This window comes from Coffea arabica, chromosome 2e (genome assembly GCF_036785885.1).
Source record: "Coffea arabica cultivar ET-39 chromosome 2e, Coffea Arabica ET-39 HiFi, whole genome shotgun sequence".
NCBI lineage: Eukaryota > Viridiplantae > Streptophyta > Magnoliopsida > Gentianales > Rubiaceae > Coffea > Coffea arabica.
In genome coordinates, this window is record NC_092313.1 from 73,450,016 (window position 1) to 73,474,182 (window position 24,167).

General features: G+C 37.5%; 2 protein-coding genes across 4 annotated transcripts; one reads left to right on the top strand and one right to left on the bottom strand.

Moving 5' to 3' along the window:
- Positions 1-282: 282 nt before the first annotated feature.
- On the bottom strand, positions 283-10,811 carry LOC113733066 (uncharacterized). Its single transcript, XM_027259210.2, has 14 exons — positions 10,332-10,811; positions 10,100-10,184; positions 9,442-9,481; positions 9,106-9,354; positions 8,069-8,168; positions 7,877-7,951; positions 7,557-7,655; positions 6,723-6,839; positions 6,507-6,622; positions 6,231-6,330; positions 4,516-4,874; positions 2,472-4,245; positions 1,455-1,592; positions 283-1,369 (listed from the first exon to the last, which is right to left on the bottom strand). The coding sequence occupies exons 1-14, from the start codon at positions 10,461-10,463 to the stop codon at positions 668-670; spliced, it is 4,086 nt and encodes a 1,361-aa protein (XP_027115011.1). The 5' UTR covers positions 10,464-10,811; the 3' UTR covers positions 283-667.
- A 1,181-nt stretch (positions 10,812-11,992) lies between these two features.
- On the top strand, positions 11,993-24,108 carry LOC113729477 (uncharacterized). Of its 3 annotated transcripts, none has more exons than XM_072081044.1 (14): positions 11,993-12,342; positions 12,473-12,579; positions 12,703-12,951; positions 16,246-16,396; positions 16,484-16,586; positions 17,817-17,940; positions 19,039-19,104; positions 20,002-20,040; positions 20,842-20,922; positions 21,053-21,100; positions 21,766-21,816; positions 21,930-21,998; positions 22,865-23,101; positions 23,375-24,108. In XM_072081044.1, exons 3-14 carry the CDS (start codon positions 12,802-12,804, stop codon positions 23,633-23,635), a joined length of 1,380 nt encoding a protein of 459 aa, XP_071937145.1. In that variant the 5' UTR covers positions 11,993-12,342; positions 12,473-12,579; positions 12,703-12,801; the 3' UTR covers positions 23,636-24,108. The 3 variants fall into 3 exon arrangements, with proteins under 3 accessions (XP_071937145.1, XP_071937146.1, XP_071937147.1); XM_072081045.1 differs by having other exon boundaries at positions 12,514-12,579; XM_072081046.1 differs by having other exon boundaries at positions 12,001-12,342; positions 16,267-16,396.
- Positions 24,109-24,167: the final 59 nt, after the last annotated feature.

The following is a 24,167-nucleotide window of genomic DNA, read 5'->3' on the forward strand; positions in this document are numbered from 1 at the left end:
ATATATATAAAATAAAAAAATGATTGAAAAATATGTTCACGAAAAATGTAGAGATTTTTGATAGAAAATTCCTTTCCAAACAAGGCCACATCATAGAAATAGATGGTAGCAATTTTTCAATGCAAAAGGTTTGCTTTCATTGGAGCTAAAAGAGTTTCCTTAAGATAACAATTAAAATATCTAAAAGTTGGACGATTAAATGCTATCAACATTTAATCTATTTAAAAAAGAATGAAAAGCATAATCACCCAATTTCAACATAGCAAATACTTTGATGAAGAATTGCGGTACAAGGCAAGAGGGTTTTGATCAAGATTGATGGTACAATAAGGTTCTATAAACTGCAAGCTGTCATCAGTCTACTAGAATCTCTACACAAGAAAACCAAAAAAAAAAAAAAGTAAAGACAAAAATTTGACAAACTAATGTGTACAAAAGGAGGGGTACTCAGTACTCGCCCAAAACATTGTCGTCCCCGGTATGCAACTACAATGGGCGCTGGGAGCAAAACCTCCCACCGACCAATTTCAAGAAATGTGTACAATCGTGAAGCTCCCTATCGCATAAGACAAGCGTTCAATTCACAAAGTTTCTCTATACAGTGGGCTGAATAAAAAGAGTGACTAGTGTACACAGGTAATAACGCAATCAGCAGGTAGACTGCCCGTCAGGAGAAATCAATCATTGGAGGTGCTGAGTTAACATCTGCACCCTGATTGTTTGGTGGATGGGAAGCAGTGTCTGATGTGGATGGACTATTACTGGATACCGAAGGCACACTTTCTGGTGTTGCATTTGGATTGTCGACACCAGTTGATGAAACGGGCCTTTGGTTTTCTGCAGCTTTTCCATTTGACTCTGCAGGTACTTCAGTATTTGATTCTGGAGGAACTGAAGTGTCCGCCTCCAATGAGGTCGCACCTGACTCAGAAGGTGGCACACTAGACTCTGATGTAGGTGCGGTACCTGATTGTGATGTATTCGGAGCATCAGAATCTGATTTGGGCGGAGCAATGGATTCTGATGTAGTTGGGGCAACCATTTCTGATTGAGCCGATGCATTTTGAGCAGTGGCATTTGGTCCTTCCAAGAGCAACTGCTTAGCCGTCTGCTGCTTTTGACCTTGAGCGGCTGGAGGAGGTTTGCCCTGACCAGGATTAGGACCATACAGAGATGCCATTCCTGGAGGCAGAATTTCAATTGGGGGCTTCTTTGCAGCATCGGCCAAACTTGTGAACTTAGGTTCCTCGAGGGAAGCCAGAAATGCAGTAGCAGCATCTGTTTTCGATGAGGGAATGGGTTCCATCTCCTTCTGTAGCTCTTTATTCCATTCCTGAACCAAACTCCTCAGTGTAGGTCGCCCATGAGCCTGTGATGTGTAAAGATTTACGATGGTCAAATTAAAGTTCTAAATTCCATTACAAGAACAAAACTGCAAAGATAGAAAATTATACCTGAGCATGGAGCACAGCCTCAGCAAGCATCCCAGTTTCCTTCCATGCTTTCTCCATGAGAGCATTGTCTCCCAAAACAGCAGCAGCAAATGCTGCTTCCCTCCCTGAGCCGACCGATATCATATTGTTGACCAGATTCTGAAAAAGATGCTTTTACAGTCACTACGGAGACAAGGGAAGAAGAAAGATATCTAATTTAAACATCGGAGTTGCAGAAAATTAGAGAGCATCTATATGATCCTGAAGGAGCCATTAAGCCTCCATAAATACAGCTAAATTCATCCATAAAAAGTACTTGGTAGACAACCATCCTGCTAATTGCTTATTAATCATTCTCATCTTTTACATTCCGTGATTTATATGTTACATTCTAACTCAAAGAAAGATGTAACCCAATGATTCTAAAGGTTCTGTTCATTCCACAGTGATACGTTAAGTTCTGTACATATCCACGTACTTCCTTTTAATAGAGCCAAAAAAATCTCATTGAAGGCTTGCAATTCAAGAATCTTATCATTCTCAGCAGATGCAAAACTGGCAAGTGAGAGGAATATAGACATAAAAGCATCCTCAGTTGCTGAAAGATTTCCACCACAACCTATCCTTGGCACAAGATCATGAAGTCAAAAAAAGTTTTGGTGCAAGATGCTTTCGTGTACAGTCACATGACATTAGTAAAAGCAAGTATAGGGTCATGCTCTCAAGTCCTTCTACCACCCCTTGCTGTAGATTTACATGCTTGGCTATCCAAAAATAACACATCAGAGAGGTTATGTCAGAGTGCATAGATAAATTGACTACCCTATTCTCTAAGGATTCGACCTTTTAGATGAAGTGGCAATTAACTATGTCTTCGAAAATTCTAGCATGGCATTACCTGGAATTCTATACTTTTTCCAAAACTGGTAACAGATTAAGAGACAGAACATAAGAAACATTCTATGGCATTTTTTGTCAACAGATTGGCAAACATTGCAAAAGCATGCAATAAAAAAGAACCAAACATGATTAACATACACTCAGCCTTGTCAACTCCCCGTGATTTGCAAGACGCAAAGCAAGTCCTCGCAACTCATGTCCACGTAAAGCTCCCTTCAAGGACCCAGCAGCAGCTAAACGCTTAAGAGCTTCACGGGCAATGTCAGCTTGAGCAGTTGCATCTGCAGCATCTATAAGATCCAAAAATTCCTTCGCAAATTTAACTATCCCTTCTACAGCATCGACAACATTTTCCTTTTTTGCATTTAGACTCATGATGTCATTCAAGTCCAAACCAAGAGTTTCTTGTCCTAAATCCCTGCTGTTGCTCATTGTTAGAAGGCATTGAAGAGCTCTTTTAAGATCACTGCTCTGCATGGCCAGATCAAATTCCAGCCTCTTGGATATCCCGGGCAAATGAAGTGCTTCAGTAGCATAACCCATCCCAAGCATGAACTGTGCTAAATCATCATGATGTTCTCTGCCCAGCCTACTAGCCCATTTCACTGCACTAACTGCATCTCCATAGGCTGCAAGACATCGGCAACGAATACCAGGATGGCCAAGGGATATTGCATGGGCACACATGTACCTATCTATAAGCCAAAGGACACCATCTCGAACACCCACAACTACAAGAGGTCCAACTGGTCGCTTTTGCTCACCTGGAAACCGAGTAACTGCAACAGCAACTCCACCACCACCAACAGCAACTTCATTGACTTTCCTTTCTTCCGCCTCTCTTGGCATTGCTGAATCATCATTCTCACCTTTAGATTGCTTTGGCAAACTTAGAAATGGAGGCACAGAGGGAGAATGCTGAAAAGAAGCTAATCGCACAACTTGGAGCATTGGCGGTCTCAATTTTACCCTATCTTGTGATGTAGTTTGCTGGCTATCAACTGTAATTAATGCTAATTCCCCATGTTCTGCAACAGCTCTTGCCTGAGCCTCTTTAAGTCGCATCTCTTCTTTTCTTTTCTTGGTTTCTATATCAATAGGTGCAACACCAGCATCAACAAAAACACACTCTATCGCAGTCGGTGTGACAACAAATAACTGCCTCCGGTGCCAAACAGCCCCAGTAGCATGAGGAATTGCCACATCTCCCAAACACCGATACTGAGGACGCAAAGAAGATATGACTATGTAATGCTGATAGGCAAAAGCACAATACTCAACTGTTTGATCCCATGCAGTCCATTCAGGCTGAGGAAGAAGATCACCAACTGGCTGGAAACTCTCCCAGCTGTATAGTTGGAAGTTCAATGGTGTTGCTTCAGTTGAAGGTCTCTGAGAAGAAAAACCATCATCTAAAGCACTGAAAGAGGAAACAGCACTTGAAAAGCCGGACAAGGGCATTGACTGAATTGTTGAAATAGCAGTAGCAGCCCCAGGACTGACCCTTCGCGACGTTCGATAAGCAACACCAAGTAGTGCACCCCCGTGCAAACCAATGACTGGTTCACTGCGACTGCCAACTGACCTCATCAATATATTTGATGTCCCATCATCCAGAAGTATGCGAACTTGAACACTGGCGGATGAAGCAGCTGAAGCAGCAGCTGCAGCTGCTTGTGCTGCAACAGCAGCAGCTGCTTGTGCTGCAACAGCAGCAGCTTCCTTAGCTTTTCTTGACGAGCCTTTAGGCATTATAGGCATTCTAGGAGTTACAGCAGATTCAAGTATCGCAAACCTATCTCGACACGTGTCCCAAGACAAAAGCCTTGCACTGCCTGAATCAACAATTGACCAATCACTGACCTTGTAAATGGAGAAGTATGGAATGTCAGGCCACACAATACCCAGGTACCTGTGATCCATGATAGAAAAAAGCAGTTCAATAAATTGTATTAGCAGCGAAATTCCAGAAACTGAATAAACAAATACTCCAACAATCCTTTCCACTAAAGTGTTATGCGTCAAGCATAAATATAAAAGGCAAGGAAGAGAGATAACAAAAACAAAACAACAACTGAAAATAATTTGAATATTTGAAATTTGATTGACAATATCTTAGTAACAATAATCAATATTCTTCCCAGACATTAAAGTGTAGAAGCAAAAATCATGGAGCACATACTTCCCAGAACTGCTCACAGAAAGAACCGAGTATGAATCATGTGGAACGGGAGTACTAATATGCTTTTTGATTTGCTTAACATGCAGTTGATCAGGTGCATCTCCCCTGATCCTTCCGGTGTCACTCAAGGAACCATTACTCCCAAGTGCCGGATTCACTGTATTAGATAATTGAAATTGTACTAGCTTCAATTCCCTCTCAATGACATATACAGCAGCATGTTCTCGGCTTCCTGGAGCTGTTGGCAGTGCAGCTACAGGTGGAAGAGATCTAGGATCGAACTCACAAACAATGATACCAATATTGGTTCCAGTAGCAACAAAATGAGGCTGAAGAGGATGTGCAACCATAGAATAGACCTGCATAAGAAAGTCAACGAGTATTATATTCTTCATAGAGTTCTTTGTACAGAATATCCATACGAGATAACCTAATTCTGGACACTTGGGCAGCCTATTGAGATATGCCAACTTTTGCAGATTTTTCTAGATTCATTTGGTACTAGAATAAGTTAGTTAATTGTTGAATAAATGCTATTGTTAGGATATTTGTTAACAGAAAATCATGTCGAGTTGTTAACAAATATTTTTGCTAAAACTTAGATTGTGTTAATTTGTTAGCAAGTCATTTTGTTTAGATTTTTATGGAGAGTTGTTAGCTGGAAATTATGTTTGTTTCATGTAAATACCATAAATAGTGAGTTGATCAATGAAGACATAAGGTTATTTTCAGCCTTCAATACAAGTCTTTTGTTAGCCCTTTTTTCGCAACACTAAGGTGTTGTTTCTTAATTTATGCCCTAAAAAACCAACACAGCCAGTTCCAAGAAAAAGTTCTATAACTTTATATTTATCCTCTTCTTGGTATTGAAGAAAAGAGATTACTATTGGCCAATAGGACTGTCCATCAGAAAGGAATGAAGGTAGGCCATAAAAGCTGGCCTTCTTTGATCATCATATTATGGTTAAAATGTACAGACACACATAGATCCACACACATAGGGCATTAAACTTGTAAATCCAAGTTGAACATTAAGCATCAACCTGAGCTCGTGTTAACATGCTTGACCTTGATTTGTAAAGCCAAAATTAAATTTTTAAAACATGAAAAGTGCAGAAGACTTTCATGCATAAAATACATGTGAGACTCGAGCCTATTTGTGAGCTACACTCGAGGTGCTAGTAAATTTGGCTGAAGGAAGACCTATTGGGTTAGGAATTATTTGCTAGGTCCCAAGAGAGGATGAGTTCTGGCCTTAACCTACATGAGCAGTGTCACTTTCCATGGTCCTATTCTCTGTGTGGCACTTGATTTCATGAGAATGCGTCTTGTAATCTTACCTTAAGGTCATTGATTAAGTCACTTGTCTAGTCTTGACAACATAGGCCACCTAACTATCAGTTATTGCCAAATTTCCACTGATAAAATAGCACATTGAATGTTTCTCATCTAAAATTGCTAATAATTCTAACATTCACTTCTAATCCAGGATCGACTTGGCTACAACAATCAGAAGACCTCATCCATGTTAAGACAATGCAGTGCGCAAACAAAAAAGTTCATGGGATGAAATTTCAACACAATGCAGTGCGCAAAAAAGAAGTTATCTTAATTTAAGTTGTTAGAGAAAACTCTATCTGCAAAACTAAATTCAAGATCTCAACATATCAAGTCAAAAAAGATCAGCAACAACAAATGAAAGACTAGAAACATACTCTTAGCTTCTTATGAGATGCAAGTAGTTGAGGTGGCACTAATGAGGACAGTTCGCATAATGGCCTTGTAAGAGCAGAGTAAGTTGGGTGCTCAATAGCCCTGTAAAAAAGGGTCCAAAAGACATCAAAATTTCCACTGCGAAGGAAAACATTTATTTTCTTCATCCAAAGTCATAAATCAAAGGCTTCTCCATCACAGCAGTCTCTTTCGAGTATGCATAAAACAAATATTAGCAAATTAGTAACATCAGATAAAGCGGAATGAAATAAGCATACCATATATGAGAATCCTTGACACAGGTTAGGATGTCAAGGTTGGGAGCCCGAGGATGGCACCAGGATGCCACACTATGACAAGCCAATTTTGACACAGGTTTTATTCGACGCAATTCCTGGAAAAGGGAAAACGATTGGAACAAGCAAAGGCACAGGCATAAATCAACTTTCACACTGTAAAGGAGACAATACAACTAAAAACAATCAATACAACACCTTAAACGAAATCGTGTCCCAGATAGCTAAAGTTTTGTCTGCACCAATTGTGATTAGCTGGGGTGCACCACCAATCACTCTAGACAGCTCGACAGCTGTAACACCACCTTCATGGGCCTAAAAATTGTTGTAGGAAAATGAATGAAAGAGTTTTCCAGAATACTATTGCAGTCAACGTAAAAGTGTTAACAAATCCTGTTACTGCAAATTGCAACTATTAATCATCCAGGTAAAAAGAGCTTAAATGCGTATTTATGATATAAAATACAAAATGAATAGCTAAAGAAGAAGTAAAAAAAAGTTCCTGTAAGGACAACCTAACAGTAAATTTTGCATCACTCCCTAAGAAGTATGTCATTCCAGAATGAACGACAACTAGTAACATCCACTTGAATAAAAAAATTAGTTCACTTTTTCTGAATCCAAACTCTGTTTTGAAGCTAAATGGTGCGCACCACCTCAAGGAACTTTTTTCCAAATAATACTAGACCTACCCAGAAAAACTTATTACCTCTTGTGATTTCGCTATCTTAGCAAATCAGTATATGAAAGAACTTAACCGGGATATAAATACAAAGAATTGGGTATTGGAGTCAGAGAAGCAACTTTAACATTTCAAAAAGTCAAAATTTAGCACCTAAACAACAGACTATGTTACATAGGAAAGAGAAGAGACACTCTTCATCCTGATACATGAATAGCAAGGAATCTAAGAAAAGGCATTAGCAGATCAAGTACAAGTTAAACATAATTTTATAAAGTAACTAGAGTGAAAAGACAAGAAGGGAAGAAAAACAATTAAAATGTACAGCAACTGGTTAAGAAGAATACTACTTTTAAGCTCAGCTTAGGCACAAGTTCTCGTGAATCATGCCCATAATCTGCACTCCACAGGACAAGCAAACCATCACTACCGCCAGAAACCAAAAATGCCTGTGCCAAAATACAAGGAGATGTAATATTCACCAGTACAAAGATGACTAATAAAACAAAGGACATCCACTAGAGAATTGTGACATATCAATTTCAACACACCAAGCTACGGATGCTTCCTCCTATAAACTAAGATACACTACATATACAAAAGGAAGAGAGAAACACTTAATAATAGATTCAAACTAAAAAGAAAGGGTTGACAGACTTAGAGAAACTACCTCGCCAGATGAAGCCATGAAGGTCATCAAACAAGCAATTGACCCCTTGTGACCTCCAGTATACCTACGAGCAAGCTGCAGAGGGAAGAGAAACCACATCACACCAATCCTTGGCACTTTCATATTCTCAGACACAACTGGGCAAAATATCAATGGCCAAATTAAAAGAGCAAAGCACTTAGAAGAAGGAACCTTCCACGTTATCATTGAAAGGACTCTTATTACACCATCTGATCCACCAAAAGCCACTAGAGGACCCTCATTAGCCGCCGACTTTGCCAGAAATTCCATACTGTCACAAAGACATTCAAAAAATTTAGAGAGAGAGAGAGAGAGAGAGAGAGAGAGATGGAGAAAATCGATAATCTAACTTTTGTTATATCATCTGGGAATAGTTTGAAACAGCCACGTAGTTGCCATATGAAAGGTGCAATGCATATCATAGTTAAGGGGCCCCAGCAAAGCAGGAATTCCAGTAAATTAGATTATCTGTTGGATTTAAATGATGCAATTGCAGAACTAACCATCCTTTTGGTGTAGATTAATGAGGTATAGCAGTAACATGGGGATCTATCCTAGTATCATAAAACCTTTCGATGAGTGGAAATTTAACTCTTATCAGAGTCTCTGTTCAGCTTATATGCTCCCAATTACAGCCTTGGAGAAGAAAGACCCATCTTATAAAAGATTAAGAATATAAGTTTAATGTGAGGGACCACCAAAATTGGAGATATAGAGGGAAGAAATGAATTTTCTTGGAAGGAGATGTCAATTGTTAAGTAACCCAAATAAGTATGCCATCCTTTACTACAATGTAACTTAAGACTCTTTCAAAGGCAGCCCCTTGCATCAATTGACTTAATCACAAGCAAGAACACCAAAAAGAAAGTATGTATCTCCGTTTGTTTGCTTCCGTCCGAGTTGCACATGGTAACCCACATCATTCATTTGATTATGTAACTAGTTTTGCACCTTAAGGATGCATGATTATTCAAGCTCCTGTTGGTGATATTCTGACTAATGGACTCTCACATACATAAAAGCTATGTTACTCGGACTCTCAACTTTGCACTACCTTACCGTGGCCGACTCTCCATTTTGCACTAGTGTAGCCATGTCAATAGGACTTGATTACTGAGTCTGAGTAACATAGCATAAAAGAGTTGAGCAAAATAATCCCATCCTCAAGTTTTTAAGAACATACCGAATTATATGAAGCAATGCCTTACCAAAGAAGTGATTTGTTGTCAAGATCTTGCTTTGGAACATCACGCCCACGCATTGTCACCAAATCTAGAAAAATGGCTTTGTTCTCACAACATATTACAAGAAAATGCCGTCCTTTAGTTGAAGGGGCTGGAGTACTAAAAGCCGAAGTAACATTATTCACAGCGGATGGAGCCTCAGCAGCAGCAGAGCGGTTGCGCCAAAGTTGCCAAAACCGCACATCATCATCATAAAAGCTTACCTGCTTAACACTTCAACCATGCACTGAATGGCTCAGGTTTAACAAACAAATCCACAAAAGTCAGAAATTTTGGCAAGTCAGGGGATTGATCCATTACCTCCCACCTCTGATTGCTTCTGTAGGTTTCCCTTTAGGCTCTGGGGTACAAATAAATAATGACTTATTCCAAGAACAAATGAGGGGAAAGCATTTCATGATTAAACAAGACTTGGAAACCAAGCAAATTCAGGTTGCAAAATTTCTTGTATTTTGGTTTCTAGCTTCTAATAAACCAAAGCATCCCTGAGCAGCAGCTACAACTGAATTTTAGGAATAAAATTTGGAAATTTAAACCATCAATTCCCAAAAGTTCCATCAATTTGCAAAACCCTGTAATAGTACTAATCTCCACCTACTCTGTCTTAAATATTATTCTTCACGTAAAATTTCAAATTCAAATATTGCGACACAAACAGGGGAAGAAACAGAGTCGCAGCATACAAAGAAAGATGAAAACAAAGGTTGCAGTATGCCATAATAGTCAGAGTTCACTAGCATTCCAGCTAAGACGTTTACTCGTAGCAGTACTCAAATTTTAAACTTTATACTAACACTTAGATGAATACAGATTTCACAGCTCTCAGAGCTCAATGAGGGCACATATCCACAATGTGTCATTTGGTAACCTATTGCTCAAACTTATTTAACCATTAAAACCCATATGGAAAATTCGACCCAGAAAAAATGCAGAGAAATCGTAAAGCAATAAAGGGTACCTGACTCGCCCTCTGCGAGCTTCTCCAATTTAGCACCAACCAAACGCCTCTCATCAACACCCCCACCTTTCAGCTCATAAATCACCTAATACCCACAAAAAATATATGTATACACAACCAATCAAAATTCGAGAAACAGAAAGGAGAAGCAAAATAACCGAAGTAATTCCAATACAAATAGGCCAAAACCCAGATATAGTGTTTTAAATGGAAAAATGTTAAAAGGAAAAACCTGGCGGTGTTCCCAATTCCAAACGGAGACGTGATCGGATGCATCGGAGGTGACAAGCCAGGGGTGAGTTGGGTGCATTTGGATCTTGACGATCTTATCATTTGTGGGACGAAAAGCCTTTAACCTCAGCATTTTTTTTCAGTCTAAATTTTGTCCAACAATTTCAAATAAGTTGAAGTTTATACAAGAAACAGGGTACGGATCTAACAGGGAATTCCCTTCTCGTTACAGGATTGGATCGAGGCCTCCAATTGCGGTCCGGTGCGGTGGCATTCCAATTCCAATGGATATTCAGTTGAAAGCCTGGCTGAAGCTTCAGGGCAACCAAAATTAGAGAGAAGAAGGAAGAAGCAAGCAAGACTAGCAGAAATGCTTTTCTCTGGCTGGGCTGCTTAAAGAAGAAAATCGAAAATGGTGAAAAAACGAAAACTAGTTGAACTTGGCACCAGGAAGAATTCACATGAAAATAAAAATGACAGTAAAGAGGTAAAAGTTTTAACTGGTTTTAACTTAAAACTACCGTGCTAAATTTACTCTCACTGAGGTAAATGATTTTAGTTTGTGAAACGATGCAGGGTGAGATTTTTGCGATTCCTTTATTTGTTTACTTTTTTTTTCACTTTCCATTTATGTTTCTATTTTGTAGCATATGAATATGCATTTATATGCTTTGCTTTCATATATAATTGTTAACCTTCTAAAGCCATGAATTTATTTTGATAAGTTGCCTTCTAACTAATATGGTAAATGGAAGAGAGAAATATTATTCGCATTCCTCGCATTAACCATCTAAACACCTTTACCTAAAGAATATCAGATGCAAGTAATTATGAACCTAAAATATCCTTGTATTGTTTACTCCATTTGAAATTTCTATAATTTTTTAGCTTCTCGTGTAATTAACTAATTATCCTTGCACTGCACGAATTAAAAATTTAGTTAGCTTGTAAAATAATGGTTTAGTTATTTCTTGAGAGGAAAAATTATGTCGACAAGAGAGGATGCGATGGTTGTTGAGTACTTGTTTGCTAATATATAAATGTACAATTTATAATTTGCTACATATAAGCGAAATGATATATAAAACTAATAAACCTTGATGATTAATAGATGGAATAATTTTTTCCAACTTATTGGTTTTCTTCTTTTTAACCTTAAAGGACTCTTAATATCCTATTCTATATTAGTGCAAAGTCGAGAAAAGGACAAACAAAATTAAAAGAAATCGAGAATAGTTACTCTAAAGTTTCTGCTGAATTAATTGGAATTTATGAATGGAAACATGTCTTTTTTTTTTGGGAAAATTCATATTCATGTTGATTAGTAGCCTTAGGTTTTGTTTGAATTGATGGTTTTTATAGAAAAAATTTTATATTCTTTTGTGAACTTTTTGTAATTATTTTTATCTCTTGCATCTCATATAGATAAAATTATTACGATACATTTTCAATTAAAATTTCTAAAAATAGCAATTCAAACGATTCTAAGCTCTTCATTGAAATTTTGATCGTCTTTGTTACTTAGAGACTAAACAATCGATGATGACAAGGTATTCTACGTATAAATTCACCGAAAAATATAAACGAAAAACTTTTCCAAATTTTCCCAATTTGGGTTCTGGACCACACCAAAGCCCATTTTGGTATGGTGACGGAGTATAGCCAGTTGGCCCGAAGGATACAGCCTTCCATTACATTTGGGACATTTACAAAGGACCGACCCGTCTTCTTCCTCGAAGCAACAGTTACATCCATACACAATTAAAACTCGCGCCCAGATTCACTGCTTTAAAGGTTCGGGTAATCGGGTCTGGAGCTTTTCTCTTCACCATAGCCCCTGCCCCCTTAATCTATTTTCTCCCCTCTGCCTCTCCAAAAGCCCCAAATTTCCCAGCAAAACAAAAAGCACACGCACAACACACACTTAAACAGTTAAATTTCACTCAATTCAAATTCTTCTTTCCCGTTTTGCTAGTTGTCTTTCCCCTGCTCTCGCAAATCTCTGCATTTAGGTATGTTTTTAATCTAAACTCGTATTTATGTCGTTATACGAATGAAATGCGCGTACAAGTACGTGTATTTATGAATGCTTATATGCATTTGTATTATTATGTATTCATATTCACGTGATGTATATTTTAGGGTTTTAACGGCAGGAAGGCGCGAATTTTGAAATTTTGCAGAAAACGAATTAGGGTTTTTTTTGAAAAACGGATTCTTAATCGGAATTGATGAATGCTGTATCCCAGGTATCTTAATATTCTGATTAGAAATGGTATTTCCTTTTTAAATTTGTTGCTAGCTTGCTCGTTAGTGATTATGATTGATTTTTTTTTTTTTTCAATTTTCAAAAAATATTTATTTTTCTGAAGTGGTGAGAGAGTGATGGTGGCGGTAGTGGTGGATTGCAAGTGAAGCGAAGTGAGTTTATTTTGATATTGGAAATGAGAGCAGAACAGGGCTGAGTTGATATGAGTAGATTGTCATTTAGGCCGCGTCCGCTTGACATTCACAAGAAACTTCCCATTGTAAAATCTGTAAAGGATTTTGAGGATGATGATACACCTACAACTACTCGTAACTCTCAGATACTCCGCTTTGCTGCTGAGGCTGACATTGAGGTACAAAAATCTCCCCTCCCTCTCTCTTAGTTTGGAAAGTATTAAGTGCACTGCTCATTGTTTTTCAATCCTAGTTTTGTCTTCATGTGTTGATTGCAATTTGCCACTAAAGTGCTAGTAAACCGGCTTTACTCTTCAGTTGGTCCCACTTGGATTGCAAAAATTAGTGCTAGAAGTAAATGAGTTTCTTGTGAGCATCCCCAACTCTATCTTTTTGAACCAAACAGGTAAAGGGAAAAGGGGAGGCAACCGTAACCCCAAATTGTACTAGCAGTGTTTACACAAATTAGATCCACATTAGGCCTAAATGGAAGACTTATTAAGTTATGTTGCTGACAATTTTCGCATGCCAAATGTGTCAGATGTGGTAAGGATTTTATCGGCAGTCAGTCTTTTGAAATTTGGAGAAGTTTACAGTTCATACAGTTTGGCCTATTTTCAAGCTTCTTGATGATTTCTCCGTGAGAATTATTCTTTCTGGAACATAATCTATTAAGTAAAATTTTTTTATTTGTTAATTCAGCTTTTTCTAGTTGCTGACTTATTGGTTTTTAGGTAATGTTAATTATCATTTTTGAACTGAATATATGAAATTTATCGAGTGAAGGTTATAAATCCTTCTTTTCTTTTTCTTGTTGGATTATCTGGTATATTCTCCACATTTAATTTTATTCCTACCAGATTATCGGGTATATTGTCCTCATATAATTGTTGTAACTTGGGTTTTTTGACCTTTGATTCCAAGATCATCTTTTTGGGAGTCGGTTACCCAGCGGTATGGAAAGACTATTCTAATTGACTATTGCATTTTGATAATTGATTATCTGATTGCTAACTGTCAAATGAGTTACCTAACTGTTTTTCTTCTTACCAGATTGCCTATATCACTAACTTTCCATTTTATGTTCTGGTCAACATTATTTTCCACGCGCAATATCTGAAACTTGGCCATTTCTCACTTATAGCTCTAAATTGTTGTGATTTTGCAACCTTTATCCAGACAACGTAACATGTGGCTTGTTAATTTTCAAGTGGTTTTTGAACATAGTGTACTTCTGGCTAGATATCCTTTAATGACTGAATACATCTAAGTAATGCATGTCCATTCGGAAGATGGTCAACAAAAGAAAAAAGAAGTTGCAAAATTCTAATCGGAGATGCAAAAATGTAAATAAAATAACACTGTTTCCAGTCCCTTTTCTTCAAGAAGTTAGGCGCCGCTGCTTTATAGAAGGTTAAATAGAAGCTCCAAGCACTTGACTTTGGTATTGTTCTTGAACTAAGAAATTGGGGCTCCGTCATTATGTTATGGTCTCCATTTTAAATAAAGAGTAAATTCTTGGATTAGCTCGCCTAGCATGATAACAGGATCATGTTGGGCAAAGATTTGATGGGAAATAATGCCTTAGCTACTTTCATCTATCATAGAAAGATTAACAATGCATCTGTTGATAACAATTTAACCATTTAAAATGGGTTAATTTCACTTTGCACCCTTTAACTAAATGCAAGCCCTCACTTTGGTCTATAAACTTTAAAATGGGACACTTTAATCTCTAAACTATAAATTTGTTCCATTTTAGTCCCTAAAGTATATAACTTATTCTACTTTAGTCCTTAAAATATAAAATTGTTTCTATTATAGTCCCTAAAGTATATCCACTTAAATCTAAAATCTGTTCCACTTCCTCAATGATCCTAGTTAAATGGGATAAAATTTATAGTTTAGGGACTAAAGTGTTTCATTTTAAAGTTTAGGGATCAAAGTGAGATTTTTGATATAATTAAAGGGTGCAAAGTGGAATTAACCCATTTAAAATTGACATATTTTAGGAGTTGCTGGCCAATGATGTTGTTATGCCCTTCGGAACAACGATGTTGACATGATGCCATGTAGATATCGAACTTCATATAAATGAGTTAGCTGCTGTCGTATTACAAGAAAATGTAGGTTTCTGTATAGCATGAGTTAGAACTCAGAAATCACACGAAAGGTTTCTGGACCACATAGATCAAGAGCCTAATAATGTCATTATAACCTAGAGATCACATGAATATTTTTTGAACTACCTAGAGATAGAACCTAATAAGGTTACACAACCTTAGATTTTATTTTTGGCATACAGTTATCTTTACCTAAAGATTTAGGTGTTGCTATGATGATGTTATTTTAGGCGTTGCTGGCCAATGATGTTGTTATGCCCTATGGAACATTGAACTCAAACTTGACATGATGCTGCATAGATATCTTCAAACTTCATATAAATGAGTTGGCTGTGGATGTACTACAAGAGAAAGTAGGATTTTGTATAACGCGAATTATAACCCAGAAATCACATGAATAATATTTGAACCACATAGAGAAGGATCCTAATAACTTCATTATAACCTCGAGATCACTTAAAAAGTTTTTGAACTACCTAGAGATAGAGCCTAATAAGGTTATTACAGCCTGAGATGTATTCGGTTGGACAAATCGACACGATACGACATAGTATCTTGACGTGTGTCTAAAATGAGTCTGACATGGATGAATCAGGAGACACTGGGCGTGCTTATGTTATTAGATAGTAGAGCCACAATGACATGAAACCATAATATTTTAGCCAGAGAGATGCAAATACAAAGCAATTAGTTTCGGATCCTTAGCTTTAGATAGAAAGTGGCGAAGACTAAATGAGAAAAGAAATGAAGTGGGTTTAGAAAAGAAGGAAGCACTTTTGTGGCTCAAAATTATAAAGGAGTGACATGGGTTGGTTTGATTTTTAACCAGTTAAACCTTTTTGATTGGTTGACTTGTGTTTTGCAATTTCATTATCTGGTAACTAGTTTTAATAGCCCAACCTCTTAGTTCTACTTAACATTTTTGAAATTGGAAAGAAAAAAGAGATCGGGATCTTTCCCTTAGGGCAGCTGTGTGTTTAACAAGTTTTTATTATAGCTGGAATCTGCATTAAGTTGTTAATTAAGTAATATTGAAAGATGATGGATGCCAACCAGGGATTCCGGTATCTTCCAAACTTCGGAATTTTGTTCCTCAAGATATCACATCATATATCATATTTAGAATGCTGCTGTAGTTAGGAAAGTCTTTATGCCCATTAGTAATCTTAAGCTTTGATTTGATCTTTTACATAGTTTACCAGAAGTTGATATGATGATTTTCAAATTTTATGCAACAAAATGGGAAGTCTTCATAGAATATTAATGTCTAGATTCATTTGAAATTTGAACATTCTTGCTGTACAAATTAAAGGGAGTGTAAATCTACCTTTAATACTAAGTTGCATGCAGAGTTACAATTCTACTCTTCAGGTACCACAAGTTTCTAGCAAGAAATCTGCTGCTGAAATACCTACACCACAATTCGTGGTTGTTGACACATATGAAAGAGACTACTCCCGCACTTTTGGTCAACCAACGTCGTATCTACGTGCAAGAGGAGGTCTGTGAACCATGATTTTTTTTTTCTTTTCGGCGTTTGCAATGATAGTTATTGTCTTTTGCTGACCCTTGGTTTGACAAATTCTAGCTCGAGCTGAGATCGGGGAGTTTATCGAATATGATCTCGATAACGAGGATGAGGATTGGCTACAAGAGTTCAACAGAGAAAGAAAGATCCTACTGGCTGAAAAGTAATGATTTTGCTCTGATGATTTTTTCTTCACATGCCTTGTTGTTTCGTGGTAAGTTTGGTTGCACCGTTTAGCTGTCGAAGAATGACTAAACTCGGTAGAAACATGTTTGTCTTACCGAGTTATAAAAGTATTAGTCTGTGAATGACTCAATGAAGCCGTGACAAATGCTTAGTCGGCACTTTCAGATTAATAGGTCTTCAGTGCTTCTGTTGCCGATAGAAAACCATATATGGTATGTCATGTAAAATATCCTAACCATATGAAGAGTAAGGATCTTTGTGGTCTGCAGCGGGTAATCATTTTGCTTTACCATGAGGTGCCACACTCTTAATAATGTTAATGTTACTTGGAATTTGGTATAGAAAGCTATGCTGAGTCAATGTTTATTGTTTCCTCTCTCTCTGTCTCTCTCGCTCACTAGAGGTGCTAAACTTTGAACTTCTTGATAATAAATAGAGTAGTTGTCTATACAAGCTCTAAGGTACTTGTATCACTTATTGAAGAGATAAGCAAATTATTTTAATGTTGCTTTTTAGAATAAAATGCATTTGCTCATATTCCTTTACGTAGCAAGTAATTACTATGAGCTTTGTTTTCTTTCTTACCGCATGTCTGTTTCTTATTGTATTTCTATGGAGAGAGTAAAAGATTTAATCCCTTCCGCAAGTTGGATGGACGGGGTATAAATTTGTGGATTTTGTGCCTTGACTACCTATTTACTATTGAGAATCTTTTGAATTTAGGAGCAGCAGAGAGAGGAAATGCTAACAAGGACTAAGCTTTGAATTGACGCACTCACCTATACTCCTGAATAAACAGATAATGGGGCTGTAAACCATTAATGGATGTTCAAGAAAAGAGCTTAATATAGGTTTAGAGTAACTAGGAGGGAATCTACGTATGATATTTCTTTTAGTACCTCTGAGGTAATACTGATGCCATCCTTGGTCGGAATATTTTTCTCGTCTGATAATTTAATCTAGCCATTTTATGCTTTATGAGCTTATTCATATAGTTCTTTTAAGGTATCGGTGTCCCAGACTTTGTCAAAATACTCTCTGGAATTTCCTCATTTTTAAATTCCCATAATGTATTATCATCTCTGATACTCTTTACATTTGGTGAATGCTGGATCAGGTGACAGCTCAAGGTTCCTTTGTTGTTTCTTGGTTAGTTTTTCTTGTTAAACTTCTGCGTGTACTGACATTTGCTTGCCTCTTGATGCAGGTTTGAGACCATTCTTTTTAAGTTAGAGGTTTTGGACCATAAGGCTCGGGAAAGAGCAGGAATTATTACTCCCACACTTGGCCCACCAGTTCCTGTGCTTCTGACTTTTGATGCTGCTGTTGAGGTGAAATTTTTGTTTTGTAGATATATTAATTTTTTTGTTTGCATGGTCCAAAAGTTGCTTTAATGTTTGAGGATGGCAACTTGCTAATTAAAAGAGAGCACCCATTGTCAGCTTGTTTAGTTGAATGAGTCATTCCCTTTTTCTGATTTTTTCTTTAAATGCGAAGCCTGGAGGTAAGGTATTAGTTGATTGCCATACTTGTCTTCAGGTTAAGGTAACACGTCATTAGTTGGTGGCCTTATAGGTCTACTTGAGTTAATACTTGTATGCCTGTAAAGAAGCAATGCAAAGATTGGACTGATTATAGTTTTAGCAAGTAATTGTCATATTGTCAAATTTAAGGCTATTTCGAGGACAGGAATCAGGGACTTCATTCTGGAATCTAGCATCCTTAATTGGAAAAGAGGGATTTAAGTTGAATAAAAGCTACATTTAGGAAGAGCGATGGTTTGGACATGTAGGAGTTGAATGTAGCCATGATATAACTTCTTGATCCGAACATGACGCCCTGTTTGCAATGGCTTCAAGCTAAAGCTGGTGAAGTATGGGATTGACTATATTTGGCTTGACTGGTACATTATGAGCAAAATCTGTTCAGTGAAAAGATTATCGAATAGCAAATTTCAATCTGCAGTCATCAGTTAAGTTTCTATAGTACACCAAAATATGATGTTTATATGTGGACTAAACTCAGCTTGTCAAAAAATATCGTTAATTGACTGCCTGGAAAGTTGTGTAAAACTGAAGTTGTGGGTGAAGGAAGCTCTGTGATAGGCTTGGGGCTCTTTATTTTATGGACAGGTTCATATTATGTTAATGGTAGGCTGGGAATGTGAATGCAGGAAAGTTATAGATGCTCAAATGGTAGATCAATTTGGGTTATTATGATGTCAATTCATGCTCAACTTGTGGGAACTTGGTTTTTCATTCATTAAAAACTTTCATATTTGGTTTAGACTATTGGCATCTGTCCAGGAAATGTGCAGATATTCATTTCTCTTGGTTTCCATATAGTTTATCTATCTGATAAATGGTTTTTCATTTGTATCTATAGAAAGCTTTCTGCTTGTAATAGTTTGTGTTGGTTTGCAATGCCAGGCTTTACAATCCCTGTCAATCAAGTACGGAGTTTTCCAGTCTATTTACAATTACTGGAAAGAAAAGGTAAGCATCATCCATGCGTTGGTACTGAAAAAACATATGGATGAGATGTGGATTTATCCTCTGGGGTTTTCCAATCTGGAACTTGTTTGAGAATACTACTTATGGTCAAGGAGCTTCAACTTGTTCTGGAATCCTTATAATCGCTTGCATCCCTGCCATGATTTCCTGATTCACAGATTGCCAAAATTGCACTGTCTTGTCCATCTATTTTAGATGTGCCTTGGTGCATTTACTTGGCAAAAGATGTTATCAACTTGATTTGATGCTTTATAAGAAAGAAGAAAATATAGGATAATATAAAGAGTCTTTGGTTGTTGATCTGAGGCATGCATATTCACTTCCATTTGTACTCTTGGTTTAGTTTTTTGAGTTGTATTGTCAACTGTTCATCTTTAATCTTTCTTGAAAAATAGTTATGCATTGATAGCATCTGTAGTTCTATCCCACTTCTGCAATCTCAAAATAAACTGTAGTTTGGAATTCCAAGTTACTTTTGATTTGATGATTAACAGGTATAGCTTGTTAACAGCTGTTTTTTGTCTTTGCAAAGGGCTTCTTGCTAGTAATATTGTTATAGTTGTTATTCTGTGGCATATTGTGTTTACATTCAAAGCCCCTTCCTTAAAATAAGTACAATAAAGCTGCTTTGAAGTTCTAGATGGATCATTTGTGGCAATAACATAATTTAAGAAAAGCATGCATTGTCGGTAATTCTCTTTTGGGATTAGATTTTCATGAAATCCAGCAAGCACCTGTTTATGTCGATGTTTTGTGCAACGTATGATAGTTCATTGAAGATAATCAAACAATTTCACTAGTGGATAATTTACCTGATTCCTGTACATCTGTTAAACACTATCTCATTTTGTATTTACCTTTTGCTTCTGGCTTTTGCAGCGGGAAAGATGGCAAAAGCCTGTTCTACGGCGTTTGCAGGTCAGTCGCATTTTTGTTCCATTGAGGAGTTGACAAAGTTTTAGTAGATTGATGTAGATGGGTATTTGTGTAAATATTAGTTCTTTTCTTTTCACTCTTGTACTTATCCTTCTCCAGTTTCATCCATTGCTTCTTCTATTCTTCTTATTCCTTTTGCATTGTGTATTTTTGAATTTTGGCCAGGGAGTGTTGGGTTTTGGGTATGTTGTTTGGTGCTTTGAAGTTTAAATGTTGCAAGGATTCAGAAATTTCTCTCTTGCTTGGTTGCTGCAGTCTTGATCTAAATTACGTTATTCTGTGCTGCATGGTTATCATTGCTGAGCTGTAACTGATGTTGCCAGAGTTCAATATTCCCTTTAGTTCCTGATACCCACAACTTGAGCAAAAGTCAGTGCATTGAATTATAGTTTGACTAACCATATCTTGATACACAAAAAATCCAAGTTTTCCGTCTCAGACCCATTCTTGCTGAAGACTCGTAATGTTATTAAGCAACAGACTGCACAAGTCAAAATTTATCTTGATTTTACAGCTTGTTGAGGTATAAAAGAATAGTGACGTATCATTTGTGGAGTGGTTTTATTGAATGTGTTTTAGATGCCTTTGAAAGATAACCCTTTGGGTAGTATTTTTCTTTGCCATATTTAAGTTTGCTTGGATACTCTAGTGTCTTAGAATTTCAACAGAGGCCTGTTACATTTGATAATTGGGATTCAATAGTGCCTTTCTGCATTTTATTTATGTTGGCGCATTCCTTTATTGTTATTGAATGACAATTATTTCCTGCATTCTGTCTTACAGCCACCTCCTCCAGTTAATGACACCAATCCCTATAATGTGTTTAGGCCGAGGGAGAAAGCTCACAGACTTCACACGAGGAGGGTAAATCCTCTGCTTGCTTTACCAGTTGATTTGACCTAGACAGTTAAGTTTTGGTTTGTGTCAATTTCAGTTTGTGGCAAGAGAAATTTGACAGGTGGAATTTTTTCATGTCCACTTATTACCTTTTTAGATGCAAAGGAGGGAAAACAATGTGCAGTCGTTTGAAAAGCTTCGTCAGGTTAGCAGCCTGACACTGTAGCATGGTCATATCTTTTCTTTGCATTTTGTGCTTGATAGCTCGTATGGAAACATCTGTTCTTTGTTTTAGTTTTCTTTTTTCCCCATCTCCTTGCTTATCTAAAGGCCATATATTCTATGTGATGATACTGTACTTGTGCCTGCACTCCTATCCGTATGTTTGTATGCTGCTTGCTTCTCTCTGGTGAACAATATATTTATGGATCATGGATGTTACTGTGACAAACTATAGATCTTTGTAACTCGTTAACATATGTATGGACGTGCTACTATCTGCTACTTAACTAAGCCAATATACATATTGCCCAATCCCTGTGGTTGGCGGGCTGCATAAGCAGTTCTGTGCAGTTTAGTGATGCATAATGTTTGAAAAGTAATTCTGTCCAAGCATATTGGATTGCTTAATATATTAGAAAATGAAAAAAGAGCAATTGTAGGTTTAACAATATTGTCGAGGTATGAAGGTCACTCTCTGGCGTCATCATTGAAAGATTTGGGTTAAAATAGCTAAACCATAACTGTCTATTCCTGTAATTGAACCTCTATTTGAAGTATTTTGGCCTATACATCTTTGTAATATTGTTCATACTACTATTTTGACATTGTAGTTGTTTGATTAATGTGTTCTTTGATTGACTGTTTCAGGTCAGACGCAATCTTGAACAAGCAAAAACCATATTGGATGCTTTGGTCAGGGTATGTTTTGCCAGCTGTCGACTTTGAAATATTACATGTAAAATTAGGATCAAACATGCCTTTGAATATCTATATCCAGACAATTCTAATTTGTCCAACATGATTTTGTATAGAGAGAAGAGAAGAAAAGAGATGTTATGGAGAGCGAGGTTAGCCTTCAAAGGATTCAAATGAAGTACAAGGTAAGAATTGACTCATTTGCATTTCCAACACATGTTACAGATGCTAGTTGCTTAATTATTTATATACCAAAAGTTAATTTCACCGTTAATTAGTTATGTACCAAAAGTTAATCCCACCACTAAAAGTTCCTATCTGCAATGAGGATTGAGGAGGCAGCATGCTGCTCAAATTTTATGACACGAGGCCCTTCTCAAGATCTTTGTACAGCCCTCATATATGGTGCTAGGGAGTAGGGGATCGTAAAGTATGGCTGTTAGAGATGAAAGCTCATTTTGTTATTGTGAATCTTCACTTAGCATGTCAATTTAGAGTCTGGAGTCTTGAGAGTGTTGCATAACTTGGTTTTCTATGTCTGAAAACTGCATGGTCATTCCCTTTTATCACTGAGGTTCTTCTCAGTTGACTTTGGGCATATCTCTATGACCCGTCATTCTCTCTTGTGCGACCTAGTTCATGACTTCATATATGGAAAGAGACAAGTTCGGAGACATGAATGGCAAGATGCAGGCAATGAGCCTTCGAAGCCTGAGTTTGCCGTTCATTGTTTTTGCACTGTTCTTGCATCTAAAAAAATGGTTGAGAATGGAATTGCCTTCTAGGCTTCCGTGCAGTCATTGAGGAAAAATTTCAAAATATCTCGCTGTGTGCATGCTTGAGATTCTTTCTGCCATTTTAGCACATTGTAGATGGGTTTGACTTTTGATAGTACATTTCTGAACATACAATTATGTTACTACTCACTTGTTAGCTTTATCCCTAACAATGTACGCATGATCGATATTTTAAACTGTATCGGCCCATTTACAAGAAATCAAGTTGTGTTTTGAGTCAAGTAACTGATAGTGACTGGTTTCGGTATTTTCAGAATGAAACCGAGCTTCTTGAAGACAGTTTGGCCCTGCCAGGATTGCCATCATTCCCCAGCAAGGTGGTGTCAAGTGATGAGGAATTTGTTGATTCTGACGATGTTGCTAACAGTCGTCCACACCTGCGGCCTGTGGCTGCACAAAATCCACCTTTTATGGATTCAAAACTGGTAATGGCTTCTGCAGCAAGCACAAGGCGGGATGTCAAACGGCAAAATGGATGGCTGAATAAATTGGTACTTGCCCTGTAGTCTAAACCAGTAATTGTCTCCCAAATGTTCTTTCTCTTAATCACCTCAAATATTTCCTTGCCCTTGTTGGTTGAGCTAAAAGATTTTAGTAACAGTTGCAGCAGCCATTCCTGCTACCCAGCCCCCTTCACCACCCCCCTTTCCTCTCCCCAGCCACACTCCCTCCCCCCCCCCCCCCCCCCCCCCCACAAAACCAAAAAAAAAAAAAGCTTATCTGATATGGTAAGCTACTAAAATCTTCTTTTGGGATAAATACAGGATCCAGATGAGCCAGTTATGTTGTTTACAAAGCCCCTAGATCCAGAAAAGTTGGCTGCTGCTGGCATTGTTCCGCCACAGGCTTCTTTAATACCAGATGGAGAATCTACACCATCAGTCAACTTTCCCAGTTTCTGTGGAAGAATTGGACGTGGGGGTCGAATTATTTTTGATAGATGCAATCCTCTTATGCTTACTCCACCTGACTCTGGTGAAACTTGCTATGTACCGCCAAAACCCCGACAGGCTGTAAATCCTTGATTTTGTCACTACTGTTTCTTTGGTAAAGGTGCCTCCATCTGTATGTATCGAGATGTTGTATTTGTTGATGATGGCTGAGATACATGAGTAGCGCCTGGACTTAGTTGCTTTCAACGCCTGTTTACTGGCATTTTATATAGGCAGCCAGTTCTCCTGCCTTCTTGTAGGCAGTGATCAGGAGATAATTCCTTCTTGGAGGAGTATGCTTTTTCATTTACCTTTGCCAATTGTACAATGATTCCGGTGAGGATGAAAGGGAAAAAGGGCCTCTATTTTTTTTTCCTCTCTCTCTCCCTCTCTCTTTAGCGTAGGCTTAGATAGTGAGGTAGTTGTTCAAATTGACTTCCTGCTTTGATAGCTTTTTACCCAAATGTATGGTTTTGTTGTAAATTTTATGGATGAAGTGAAGACAAATAAGTTAAAAATAGATAGGGTTGTTTCAAACTTGTATAAATTTGTGGCTTTCTGAATCAGGCATATCGTCTTTTTAATCTTTTCATGGATGTAAAGGGTGATTGCAGCTTGGGAAGCT